The sequence below is a fragment of the Lagopus muta genome, chromosome 1 (assembly GCF_023343835.1).
Source record: "Lagopus muta isolate bLagMut1 chromosome 1, bLagMut1 primary, whole genome shotgun sequence".
NCBI classification, from domain to species: domain Eukaryota; kingdom Metazoa; phylum Chordata; class Aves; order Galliformes; family Phasianidae; genus Lagopus; species Lagopus muta.
In genome coordinates this window covers 152,622,394-152,636,391 of record NC_064433.1, presented here as the reverse complement: position 1 = coordinate 152,636,391, position 13,998 = coordinate 152,622,394, and the positions used below count along the sequence as shown (strand labels likewise).

At 34.7% G+C, this 13,998-nt stretch overlaps 1 protein-coding gene across 15 annotated transcripts in view; it reads right to left on the bottom strand.

Annotated features, from left to right (window-relative positions):
• Window positions 1-13,998, bottom strand: part of MYCBP2 (MYC binding protein 2) — a 205,796-nt gene that overhangs the window by 131,114 nt on the left and 60,684 nt on the right. For all 15 annotated transcript variants that reach the window (XM_048967518.1, XM_048967527.1, XM_048967539.1 and 12 more), the window contains exons 13-17: window positions 13,344-13,508; window positions 12,505-12,663; window positions 11,530-11,734; window positions 9,477-9,622; window positions 6,800-6,901 (exon numbers count right to left, since the gene is read on the bottom strand). In XM_048967518.1, coding sequence (XP_048823475.1) covers window positions 6,800-6,901; window positions 9,477-9,622; window positions 11,530-11,734; window positions 12,505-12,663; window positions 13,344-13,508 — 777 coding nt within the window. The remainder of the gene's footprint in view (window positions 1-6,799; window positions 6,902-9,476; window positions 9,623-11,529; window positions 11,735-12,504; window positions 12,664-13,343; window positions 13,509-13,998) is intronic.

Genomic DNA, 13,998 nt, shown 5'->3' with positions numbered 1-13,998 from the left:
TTATTTCTTGACAATAAAATCAGGATATTATTGAAAGAAACAATATCCCACAGTGACAGCTTAACCTGAATTTGTAAGTATGCAAATGTACTCCAAGTAATGGAAAGGCAGACTCATTTTGATAATAAATACACACTGCTGTCTTTAATAAGTTAGAAGATTAATTATCATGACTTACATTCTAAAATATTACTGTTAAAACTGTTAATTTAGAATAATAACACTATATCAATGCTAAATTTAAAATAAACAGCATAACCATATAAATATTGATCATTATCATGCTTACATTTCAGTTATTATCACAAAGGAAACGGCAATCCAAAAATAAGTGTTATATGAACAAAATAATTCAAATCATATGATTTTTTCTAATCTTTTATCTATTTTGTAATCCATTTAATTTATTCTTCAAAAGTTTCCCGTCTATATAAAGGTCTCACCTTCAAGAGGAGATTCACATTTGAAGAAAGCAGTGATGTATTTATTTAATATTTCCTCAAAATTAAAAATCTAGATGTAAGTACTGCTGAAGATGATTCTGTGTGCATCACAGAAAAGCAATTTGTTGCTTCAATTTGTATTTTCTGGTATAATAAAAAGGTTAAATTAATCTACCATCAGGAATTTCTTTGGAAGCATCTCCTACTTCTTGTAATCTGACAGTCAGTGGAAATGATGAATCATCAGCAACTAATACATCTGCCACTATTCCACAAGACTCCAAACCCAGTCCTTAAAAAGACTTTTAAAAGAAAAACAAAACAAAACAAAACAAACAAACAAAAAAAAACAAATCCTAAATCATGCTTTGTGGCACATTTTGAATGTCTCATGTGGAACTCCAAAAAATTAATGCACTTTTTTCTTCCCCAAGATCATCAATACTCTATTTTCTGAGCTAATCTTTATTGACAAATTAATTTAGGCTAACTTTCCATTAATGCTCATTATCTCATGTTTCCTGCTGTTCACTTTAATCCATCAGATCTATAAGTGTCTTAAAAATCAACTACTGCCTTTCCTCCTAGTTTTAAGTTTCCTACAAGTGCCAGCTAACATAATGGCCAAAAATCTCAATAGTTGTGTATGTTTTTACATACAGCATAGATTTTTGTTTAAATTCTACCATGCTTACCTGGAGTCTCTTCATTCTAGTTCAACCACAATAGGTTCACTTGTTAATTAAGAACTAACTTCTGATGACTAAGGATCATCATTTGATTTATCATCATCAAGCAGATTCTTCCTCTAATTGTCTTGCTTTTTTTTACTGTTTTTCACAGTCTCCTCTCAGTCAGAGCTTCTGCTTAACAGATGCATAATACTACCCCATATTATCAGTTAACATTTTTTGTAAAGATTACCATCTGCTAGGTCACTTGCTGTGCTTAGCATCTCACTTCCTAGTGCTTAGGTTCACACAAAAATGTTATTTTTCTTCTTTCCAAGTTGGAGGGGAGATGTAGATGTGGAAAAAAGTCAATGAAGGGGAAAAAGAAATGACAGGCGGGTTATGAAAGCTAGGAAAGTTTGGAGGACAAAAGATATACAGCTGACCTTGATGAATAGCAGGAGAAACTAGACTGGAGTTTTAAAATGATGGCAGTGGAAGACTGGGAGTTGCTTACTACTCAGTTTCCAATGAAGTGAAAAGCTAATGAAATAGAGAATGGATCTAATAGGATAATAAAAGTGAAACTCAGATTAGAAAACATTTGTGAAAAAAAAATATATATATATATACATATATATTCAAGAAATGGAAAGAGGGCAGGCTGAAGCATTTATGTCTAAGATCTCTGTGGAAAATCAAACAGACAATGTGATCTCCAGATAATCTAGGTGAAAAATTACACAGTACCAGAAAACACCTGTATAGCTTACAGCCCAGGGGACAAGATGCAGCCCTGAAGGCAATCTTTGGCACTGTGGTGTTAAGAGCAAATACGGCATAAAAAGAGAGAATTATAGCAGGTCAGAAGGAAGTGAAGTATGCTAGGGTGAGTAAAGGAATTATAGGAAATCTGGGAGACAGAAAATACTGGGGATGCAATAAATAATGGTAACTCCAGTATACAGCTACCACACTGCTGGTTACAGTTGCCAAGCCATGATCCCCTAGTCAATACGGCTCTGTAACAGTGCCTGATCTTCTGACCAAAGCAGAATTTATCTTTGCTTCTGGATATTTCTATATCCTACAATTCCAATCAGTTAGTTGAAGAACTCAAGTTTAAAATAAAGTTAAATGCAGTATTTCTTCATTTCTTAATAATTTGTATCAAACCCATGTAAGAAAATGTTAGATCTGTGACCTGTGAATGAGAATATAATAGGAAACACCTACATATTGATTACATTGGGAAGCCTGCATGTTCAGTCATGTACTGTGAAGGACATCCTCCCCTCCCAACTATTATAGGAAACAAACCACAAGAACTATTTACAAAGATCCTATCTGCTCTCTACTTACAAACAAGGTTATCTGTATAAAGAGAGCAAAGTTTAGGTGTTATTAACTACTCTGGTGTAACATTGCAGCCATATATCAGAAGCTTCCTTTATTTTGTTAAAAGAACAGTACTGAAAAATTCTTCTAGAGGTCTCTAATGTAGATCTACAAGAGAAATAATCTATTAGTAAGTTATTTTTAGTAGCTCAGGTTACAAACATAAGAGGAGTCACTAGCAGACCACAGTGCTGCTATTTTAAATCAGTTGCTTTATGATGTAAATGATATTCACTTTCTCCTTTTAGTTTTTATATAAAGTTTTTCTACAGCTGTCAAATCAAACATCCCGAACTAGAAACATCAAGATTAGCGCTTTTTTTTTCTTTTTTTTCCCCCCCAACCATGTGTTCTACAGGATTCCAGGCCTTTCAAGATGATCTTTGTCTGGCAGTAAATTAAGTTCATACATATGCATATGTGCTTCTGCATTCTAGCCCATCTTAGCACTTAGGCAGAACTTCCACAGAGTTTTCTGTTTGAATTCTGTCTTAAGCATATTTGATTTATTTTAGTATCTCTCCCTACACAACTGCTCTTTGGCTGGCTGTGGTTAAAAAAGACTGAAATCAATGATTTCAAATGGCCGTATGATGAAGATCAATGCACTGAATGTAGCAGGTTATCTGAAAACACAATACAAAATTATGTGATCAGAAGTTACATCAGAAAGTACTGCTTTATACAAGCAGTAAAAATTAAGGCTGTGCAAGCAATCTCTATTCTGCTGTTCCCTAACTCATCAGTGTTTGATTTCACAGTTTATTTTCTTTCAAACACAGCAGCTCTTCTGTGCATAGTTAGTAAATGAGGGTACTTTCCACTGTAAAACTCTGTTTTTGGCTGCTTGAATACTTGTAAGAAAAGAAACCAAACAGATAATTAGAAAATATATGGAGACAAATTCTTAATATAGAAAAAAAAACAGCTCAACAGTAGGCAAACTTAAAAGGTGATCGAAAACAAAACAGACTACATGCTTTATGGTAAAAAAAAAAAAACAAAAAAAAAAACTAAACAAAAACACAAACATGACATCTTAATATTCCTAACAAGGCAGGAATAACTGATTAAGGTGCACGTTTCTTTTACATTTTTTTTTCAGATAAGTAGCACCTCCCTGCAAAAATAGTCATGTACAATGACACCACGATGCAGACACTAAGGTTAATTTTTGTTTTACTGCCCACTGCTAAGCTTGCTTCTTTTGTTCAAAACACTGAAAGTAACATCAGATTACATTTTTCTTCCTGTGTTCTTAAAGAACCTTTCTACTGATAATTTATAAATAAAACTGATGGGAAAGAAAAATCATTAGAACTTTTTGAAGGGAAAAAGATACGCAGACAAGCCAATATGAGTGTACAGGACAATTTGACAAGTGGTAAAGCTTAAACAGAAGTTGTATTAATAATATTAATTTAGGCACTTTCTCTCTTCTGAACACTTCATCATTTACATATTGTTAAACAAACATGAAAGATGCATTTCTATATATATACACATAAGTTAAAGTAAAACACTGGACATGAAACAATGTTCTAATAAAGTCTGAAGCAAATCTGAGTCCTAAAACTGTATTTATAAAGTAGAAATATTTATATTTTGTCTTTATTAGTACTCAACATCCCTTTCAGATAGAAGTCACCAACTCAAGTATACTAATGTAATTTTCATATGTAAATTTAGTATTTTCTGGTAATTGAGGACAAACATGCACAACTTCCTCTTGAAAGCTTTCTTAAAAACAAAGTCATCAATGAGTTTGATATAACCTTAAGTGAAAAGTTTTTAAGAAACTTAGAAACAAATATAACTTCCAGGTCTTGAAAGCATCAGCATAATTAATTAAAATTATGGAAAGAAGCTGCACTAATTTTAAATGAAAAAGACTGCATATAGAACAGAGCTGTCTTATTCATATTTAAGTGCGTGTTTGGCAATGAACAAACAATGCCATTGCTGATGAATGCATTTTAAATAATAGCATTTAAATACTTGATCTACCAAAATAAAACTAATTACTGAAATAACTGAATTATCTACACTTTGGGTTAATCTAAAATAGTTCAAATGCAGGCAGCCTCAGTTAATATTGTATCAATACTCAACAGCTTTAACTAAAATTAATGAATATTATTTTTTATTATTATTATTATTATTCCAAGAAGAAGAAGATTGAAAGAAAATATTTTTTCCTTTCTGCATTGGCATCAAAAGCTAAAACCTTGGTTAATTACACACAAAATTTGCATCTTAGCAGTGATCATTTACGGTTTTTCATGTTGCAAAACCTTTGCATATCTAAATCAATATGTGATAAACATTTAAATGTTCCCAGTGTCTCTCAAGAAAGAGAAGAATGATGTAAGAGTTCTCAGGAACACCACTACTCTCTCCCCCAACTCATGGAAAACTACAGCATCTAGATGAAGAATTAACAGAACTCCAGATTTTTTCATCTGGCAATACCTGACTGTATAAATCAGGATTTCTCCTAAGTATTTGTGATAAAATGTTCTCAGCTTTAGAGCATAAACCATTCTGAAAAGGAGATTAATCTGCACACTTTCAGCCAGACATACCCAGACCAACTCCAATATATACAAAGATACAGAATTACAATTCTCTTTCACACAGATAATACAGGTGTATGCAACAGGCTGGCCAGGAATATCACCTTAAGTACAGTCCCTCTACACCCTAGCAAACTGACAGTAAAAATACATGGAATATCTGAAACATAGTTAGATCCAGAATATCTTTGTTTAAGAGACAGTTTACAAAGTGGACAAGCTGTGCTGGTTCTATTTCCAACCACAGAAATGGAAACACAATGAAATGTTGTTCTCTGTTTTTTTGTTCCAACCTTCCCCCTACAAGTGAAAATTTTATTCCCAGCTCTGTCATCAACATCTTTCTAAGATAATTCAGTATTTTTAGCTGTCCCAAGTATTAATATAGCAGTACACAGACAGAAGAATAAAAGCATCCCTTACTACTCCTCAAAGCTAAAATCAGTTGCAAACATTCAAATAAAATAAATATTCTGCCCTTCTCTATTTCCATAGTTTCTCTCTTCTCCGTTGCTCCTTACTTATGATAAAGCTAGTAATTTCTTGAAGGCAGATGAAATAAAATCAAAAGTTGCCCCACAGAGTTTGGTGGCTTGGACTCTAGAAAACAGGTTCAATCAGAATGCACACTTGATATCTCAGGAATAAAAATAAATAAATAAATAAATAAAACAGTAGCAAATTCTGAAAATGCATTATTTTTAAAAATTTAAATCAGACATTAGTGACATAATCAAAATGGTATTTGCCAAAACAGCAGAAGCTTATACAAAACAAAATTTCAGCACTGCTGCCTCCTCCTCTCAACACACAAGAATGTCACCAACCACATCAGCACACTTCATTAAAATATCAGCTCTATCAGTCTAAAGTCTCTCAACTTTATTTATTTACTAGAATAAGACTCTGAAATATTTAAAACAAGAGCAGTATCAAAGGCTTGTTAGAACACAGTCTGTATAAAATTCCAACAATAATTCCTGATGTAGATAATACACAAAACAAGCAAATTTTGAAATGCTCCGGTGTTTTGCATCTCTTTAAATTTAGTCAACATACTGGATTGCTTTGGGCTACTTAAGTATAAAAAAATTTCATTTTGCAAAACAAGAAATTTTGCTTACTATTATACTGTAGAAATTCATTGATGAATTATAGTAATTTATAATAAATAATTCATACTATAGATAATGAGCAATGTACGATCTTGCAGGCTTTTAAACTTTCTATATTAAGTCAGTTTAAGCATTTACAGTAAAAATAAAAGCTACTATTTAATTGCAAATCAGCAAAAAATTTAAATTGACAATAGTAAAGTAATTTAAAAACACTGGAACAGGTTTCCCAGAGAGGTTGTATAGTCTCCCTCTATGGAAATATTCAAGACCCACCTAAACACCTACCCATGCGACCTATTGTAGGGAGCCTGCATTAGCAGGGGGGTTGGACTTGGTATCTTGAGGTACCTTCCAACCCCTACAAATCTGTGATTCTACGATTCATATAAAACACTGCTTTTCTCCACTTAGACAAACATACGGATTTTCACAATTTTTCAAAATCAGGCTATATAAAAACAAACTAGTTTTTTAGGTTCTGATTTTTGTTTTGTTAATGCACTCATCTACTTAAGCAAAGTCAGTTAATTCCCATTCTTAGAATATAGGCTAAGTTTCCTTATACAGTTCAAGCCTCTCATCAAGTCACTTACCCCTTCCTTCTTCCAGTCTGTGTCTCCTATTTACACGCTGCCGCTTTTCTTCTTGCCGTAACTGTAGGTGTTCTTCAATATTAACTCCTGGAACTGGGACAGCTACATTGGTTAAGAAAACAATACACTTTAAAAAGTTTTAAAAATTGTTATGAGAGCAATAAACCTTAACAGAGTTATAGAAAATGGAAACCAAAGCCTACTTACTACTAGTCCTTTATATAGTTCTTGCACAATATTTAGAGAAGGACAGCAAAGATGAGCAAATTTTATCTAGAGTTTTAAGCCTTACTGTTGAATTTCCTGATTTCCACAAATCTGCCACAGTTCCAACTTCACTGAATAGCATTTAGTACTTTCTCTCTATAAATACTGCAGATTAGCATGGATCTCAATTTTTCCCCAGAAAGCTTCAGAAAGAATTATTAATAAATCATAAATACAAATATATATATATGTAATGTAAACTATAATTTAAAATATAACCAAGTTACATATTAAAAACATTTTAAATACATACTTAAATACTTCACCATCATATGCTACATGCTTAATAAAAAAACATTCAATTACTTTAATATACGCATACATCTTTACATAAATTCTGTGTATCCTGCTCCTGATACCAAATACAAAACTGCACCTTGAAGCACTCTTGCTTTTCCCCAAGAAAATATGGCTCAATCAATTCAATGTCCACCCCTCAAACTATGGCAGGCACAACATAGGGCCAAGGGGTGTCTATCCTGCTAAGAAAGGAGTTAGCAAAACAGAAGAAAGTACAAAAAGCTTAACTCCTTGGCTTAGTTTCAGCTGGGATTGAATTGCTTTCCTTAGAGTGTCTGGTATGATGCTACATTTTTAGGTCCAGGAGAAAAACAATGTTGATAACACATTGATATTTAAGGTTGCTGTTATGCAGTGTTGTATAGAGTTAAGGCCATTTGCAGCAAACAGCCCAAGGAGCTGTGAAGGAACAGAATTAGGACAGTTGACCTAAACTGGCTAAAGGTATCTTCCATACCATATGACACCATGCAAAAGGAGTTTTGAAGGGAGTGGGAGTTCATCTCTCTGCCTTCTGCTGTTCAGGGGAACTAGCAGGTCATTGGCCGGGGGGGCAGTGAGCAATTGCTCATGCATCACTTGTTACATACATTTGTATATATATATATACATATATACACTTATACACACACACACATTTATATAGATATATAGATAGATATATAGATATATACGTAGTCACAACTATTTTCCTTTTCTCTAGCTTAATAAATGGCTATATCTCAGCTCACGAGTTCTACATTGCTTTTCTTGATTCTCTTCCCGCACCCCACTGGAAAGGGATTGGAGTGAGCAAACAACTGTGCGGTGCTGAGCCACCAGCTAGGTTAAACCACAACAGTCAATTTGGCGCCCAACATGGGGCTCAAAGGGTTGAGATAACACCAGGTCAAGCCAGAGCACGTTAAATCAGCGTGTTGTGGTAGTTTGATAATTGCTGGTTACAGTGTTGATTTTTTTCCTACTTATGGAGCTCTACAAGAGACTTTTCATGGAACTATATTTTGAAGCATCTCACTTCCTGCTTATTTCTCCTGCTGTGTTGTTTGTCATCTCTGGGAGTTGGATTAAGGTTTTTATTTTGCTAGGCTGTGTGGTCTTGGCTTATCTCATGATAAAATTGGCAGCAAAGAAACTAACGCTTCAGGTTTTGGGAGCCATAATGTTGATACTATTAGAAATTACAAAAAAATGCAATTCTCTGATTTCAGAGAATTTCAGAAAAAGGTAAGACTCAAGCTGGTGTTCAACAGGTTGCCCACAGATACAGTGGAAGCCCCATCCCTGAAGACATTCAAGGCCAGTCTTGACTAGGCTCACCTAGTCAAGCCTAGTCAATGTAGCTGTAGAGATGCCTATTCATGGCAAGAGAGTTGAACCAGATGACCTTTATGGGTCCCTTCCAACTCTAAGGATTCTATGATTCATGTGTCTTTGTGTGCAGGTCTGAAGTGAACTCCATAATCCTGGCAATATATTTTATCCAAACATTTCTGATAGAAGAAAAAAAATTCTCAAGAAACAGTGTCTGCAAAAACACTGAAATAGCTTTTCTGTGTCTGCAAAAACATTGAAATACTGTCAGGCTATCAAAAACAGGCAAGTGAAACAGCATCCTAACCACACAGGTCAAAATGGCACACTCATGCCTTCAGTAATACAAAGTTTAAAATGTTTCTTACTTACCAAAACAAACCCACTTTTCCACATTACCAATAAATAAATAAATCTGCTTGATCAGCTATATTTATATATTTTAACACTAACATATTAGAACTATCATGTAAGTCCAGAAGTTCCATAATTTGCTTCCAAGGAAGGAACTGCATTAGTTGAGATACAAAGTTTCATCACAGAACACAGAAAAATGAAAATGCAAAACAAGTCTTAACTGAAAGAACAGACCTATTTTTACATTCACCTGTTACTCCAACGCAAGTTTCAGAAGACTGTAGCTAGACTGCTTTTATTTAAAGATTTCAAACAGAAGTATCAAAAGAAAAAAAGCACAAAAATTATAATAAAAAAAAAATAAAAATACCTCAACTGGAAATAAAAGTGTAATAAGTGAGAAAATTAAAAGTCATCTTAATAATTTTGTATCACTTACCTAATAAGAGATCTAAAGGTATCATCTCTTTTACAGCATCAAGGATTCCTCTTTGCCTTGCCTCCTGGCCATCCAGTTCTCTAGCACATGCCTTGCAGCAGCCACATACAGCGCAGCCCGACTCACCTGAGCCACAGCCACAGATTCTGCATCAAACAGAGTTGCTCTGTCAATACCTTTTATTTTCATGCATCACTAATGCCTTGGTAATTAAAACATACATGCCCACAGACAGAACAAACCTATAACATAATTCTTCCCATGATTAACAGATAGTATAGCTACTTTAAATTCTAGATGCTGTTGCATTGTGCCTGGAAGCATACATTGACAATACACATCCAAACTGACTTCTCAGCATTAACTTTTTTTCAATTAATTAAATGCACACTATGGAAAAATACATACAAGAAAACGGCAAACACATGCAATGCAAAGCAGTGGCTCTTGATGCAGCTCAACTCTTTAGTAACAGATAAAAGCAAACAGAAAAGATAAAAACTTCTACTGTAGGACAAAAAGGTCATCCCAAAGCCCTGTCAACAGAATAGAATGTGTTGAGTTGGAAGGGACCTATAACGATCATCAAGTCCAATGCCTGATCACTCCAGGGCTAACCAGAAGAGCTTATTAAGAGTGTTGCCTAAATGCCTCTTGAACACTAACAGGTGTGAAGCATCAACCACCTTGCTAGGAAGCCTGTTTCACTGTTTGACCACTCACACAGTAAAGAACTTTCTCTAATGTTCAGCCTGAATGCCCTCTGGTGCAGCTTTGTTCTCTCACATTCTATCATTGGTTACCACAGAGAAGAGCTTGGCTCTCTGCTCGGGCAGTTGTAGAGAGTAGTGAGATCGCCTCTTGGCCTCATCTTCTCCAAAATGGACAATCCAAGTATTCTCAGCCTCTCCCCACATGACACGCTGTCCAGACCTTTTATGAGTTTGTTGCTCTCCTCTTGACACACTCAAATATCTTAACATCCTTTTTATACTATGTCCAAATCTGTACACAATATTCAAACTTTGGCCACAATAATGCTAAGTACAACAGGAGAAGTATCTCTTCTGACCACCTGGATACGAGGTTTGCCTTCTTGGATGCCCAGGCACACAGCTGGCTCATACTGGGCCTGCAGTCAGTACCCCAAGGACTTTCTGCATGACTACTCTCTAACCACTCTTCTCCCAGTCTGCGTGTGTGTCTGGCATTATCCTGTCCCAGGTGCAGTATCCAGAAATTACCTTTGTTGAATTTCATATCATTGTTGATTTTCCAATGCTCCACTCTATGTAGGTCTTTCTAACTCCTCCAGAGTTACAGAGTTAATCAACAGAACTTTCCAGTTTTGCATCATCAGCAAACATGCTAGGGATGCAACCAAACTCCTGCATCCAAAATCACTGATAGAAATGTTGAACAGAACTGGCCAAAGAACTGAGCCCTGTGAAACACTGCTGGTGACTGGCTGTCAACCAGATGCAGCTTCATTCACTAAAAACCTCTGAGCTCTGGAATTCAGCCTGTTCACCACTAAGTGTAACATGAACCTATTAAACTCCAGCTATCCAAAAAGATGCTACAAGGGACTGTTATCAAAATCTAGAAAGGTTAATTGAAGGTACCCTTCAATTACTAAGCCACTGACGTTATCATAGAAGATCAAATTACTAAGACAGGACTTTCCCTTCATGAATTCACACTGACTGTGCCTGATAATAGCTCTGCTCTATAAATGCCGTTGAAGAGACATGTCTGTCACAAGTCAGACAAAGTTATTGCCCATATTCAACACCTTTTAGTACAACAAAATATATCCTGCAGAATGCAAAAAATACATTTAGAATTAAATAACATGTAATCACTACAAGCTATTTACAGATTAAGTTTTGTAAATTTGTATTTGTGCTTTCTGATTTTCAACGCACATACCCATCTTCAGATATAACATTATCTTAGATTTAAATTTAAGAATACATCAGATTAGTTTGAATTCAATACGTTTTGCCTGTTCAACCATCTATAGCAAGTATATTTCCATATATTTGCTTACCCTCCAGGAACTCTGTCAGGACGACCACTACTAACACAGCTAGCTCCATAGCCTGTGCAGTCTCCACAAACAGTGCACACCATGCACTGCTCCAGCTTCCATTTATGCATGCCTGGTGGGCACATCATGGATTTCTCATCTTTTTCATCCAGTTCCTCTTCTAGATCTTCATCCATTGCTGTTGCCATGTTCTCAACTCCAAAGCCTAAAGAAGACAGTGAAACAAGAAAGAACTGTTTTCTGAGCTTAGTAGTGGCTAATGAAGAAAATTTGAAGAAAACACACAAATCAGATTTTAAAAGGAATGATTAGCAATGCCTGATTCAAATTCTTATTTGGCACAACGAAGTTTCTGAAATCTATCCAAACTTGAGCTGGAGCTGATATCCAGGCTTCACAACTAAAAGGGAAATGAAGTATTTTTATTCTGTGTACAAGTAACAGATTGTTTACTTGTAATTTATAAAATATTCCAATTCTGCAAAGGTGAAGGACAAATTTTTCATATCTGCATTTTGGAGTAAGAGATATATTCAGATGTATGCAGAAAGATGTAGACTTCAATCTATGCACTGTTTATGCAAACAAAGCAGACACTAGATGAAATGAGAATGATGGTTGAACTTTTTTTGGTTACTAGGACAAACGCACATAGTAAGACAAAGAGTCGTAAGGTCTTGTTTTATTAATTTGTTTTAAAGAAAAGCTTTTTCACCAGTAGAACTGAAGTAATTATTTTACACAGCTAAGTTTACTAATACATGCAAAATGCCAAATGCCCAAGAGATGAAGTAAAAACATTCATGCATGCTTTTTTGTTGTTGTTGTTGGGTTTTTTTGTGTGTTTTTGGTTTTTTTTTGAAAGCATACTGTATTAAACTAAAGATTCAGAACTATATTAGATAAAATACGTTACGTTTTTGCTTGTAATATTTTTCAGCGCATAAAACAAAAGGAAAATCCTAGGTTCCTTACCTTTTCCTCCCTGGCTCATGGAGCCTGTGTCTCGTCCACACTGTCCCTTATTATTTACACCAAATGTCCAAACTTCTCCATTCTTCATTAGCACACAGGTATGAGCTTTCCCCATGGCTACTTGAGTCACAAAATGGCCTTTCAAATCTGTTACTAAACCTATATGACATAGATCAGTTGAGTAGTAGATTGCACTTTCTACCTGAGATGAAAACTTCCATAATATAACATAATTGCTAACACTGACAATTTTTAAATTAATGGTAAGGTAGAAGAATAACTGACAGAGAAAACAAGTGCTAGGGTAAGAAGTGAAAAGAGAATTAACCCTAGATCGCATGTCCTGCAAAAAGAAAAAAAGTCAAAAACAACTCATGAAAACAATTCCAAAAGAGTTGTAACAATCACACTGGACTTTATTTCTTTAGAAAATTATTTAAATTTATATGTGCTGGATCACAAGGAAATTTCTCTGCAGAGTTGTGAGTAAAGAAACTTGTAAGGCCTGGTTTCCTGCATGCTTTGTTCATAGTATGTCTCATTTCTGACATTCCTATGTGGCTGTCTAACATGCAACTAATATACATATACAACTGATACTTTAAGTATACAACTAATGTATTTTTTTTCGCTTTGTGCAAGCATTCTTCAGTGCTCCATATTTTTATGTAACTTAAGAAAACTGTCTTTGTCTTTCTATCCTTCTGTCATATCTGGTTGAAATTCAGAAAAGCATTAGGAGAGTAAGAAATACAAACATAATTTCCACAGGCTGAAGCCTTTCAGACTAATTTAAATTACTCTATTTCAGAAATCACTTAAAACAAATATTAGCTTACTTGTACTATCAGAGTAAATGGCATCTTTTCCAAACATGTAGAGTTCTCCATCTTTTGAAATTACAGAACTGCTTCCATTATTGCAAGCTGTAGATATCACAATCTTTCCTTCCATTTTGATGATTTTTTTAGGCTTATACGGTTTTGACTGTCGTCTGCTTTTTGCTTTAAATAAATAAATCACGTTATTCCACGTTATTCTACATTCCACATTAAAAAAAAGGCTGAGGACACAGTAGCATTTGCTTTATAACTAAAAAAAAAAAAAAAAGGCGTTGATTGCTTGCACTCTATCTTTAAAACACAGCTAAAGAACATAATAAACAACTAACAGCTATTACTGACCATCAATCTGCATCCAAATCAGACAACTGTAACCTTTAAATGCTGAGTTACCAACTATCTACAGAAAATAGGCACATAGACTGCAGACAGAAACACAATCACCTTGCCCAGCTTTAAAAGAAATTAGAAAAAATTATAGTTTGAGCACTTCATTTTAATCCAACTTAGAGGGTGAAAGAGAATCAGATTAGTACAAACAGAGTTGAACTTTTAAAAGAATTGAGAGAGACCTTGATCAAGATCCTGATCTTATGCTCTAGTATGAAGATCTAATGCTAAGACCCATTTCAACTTCCTTAACGTAAAGAAA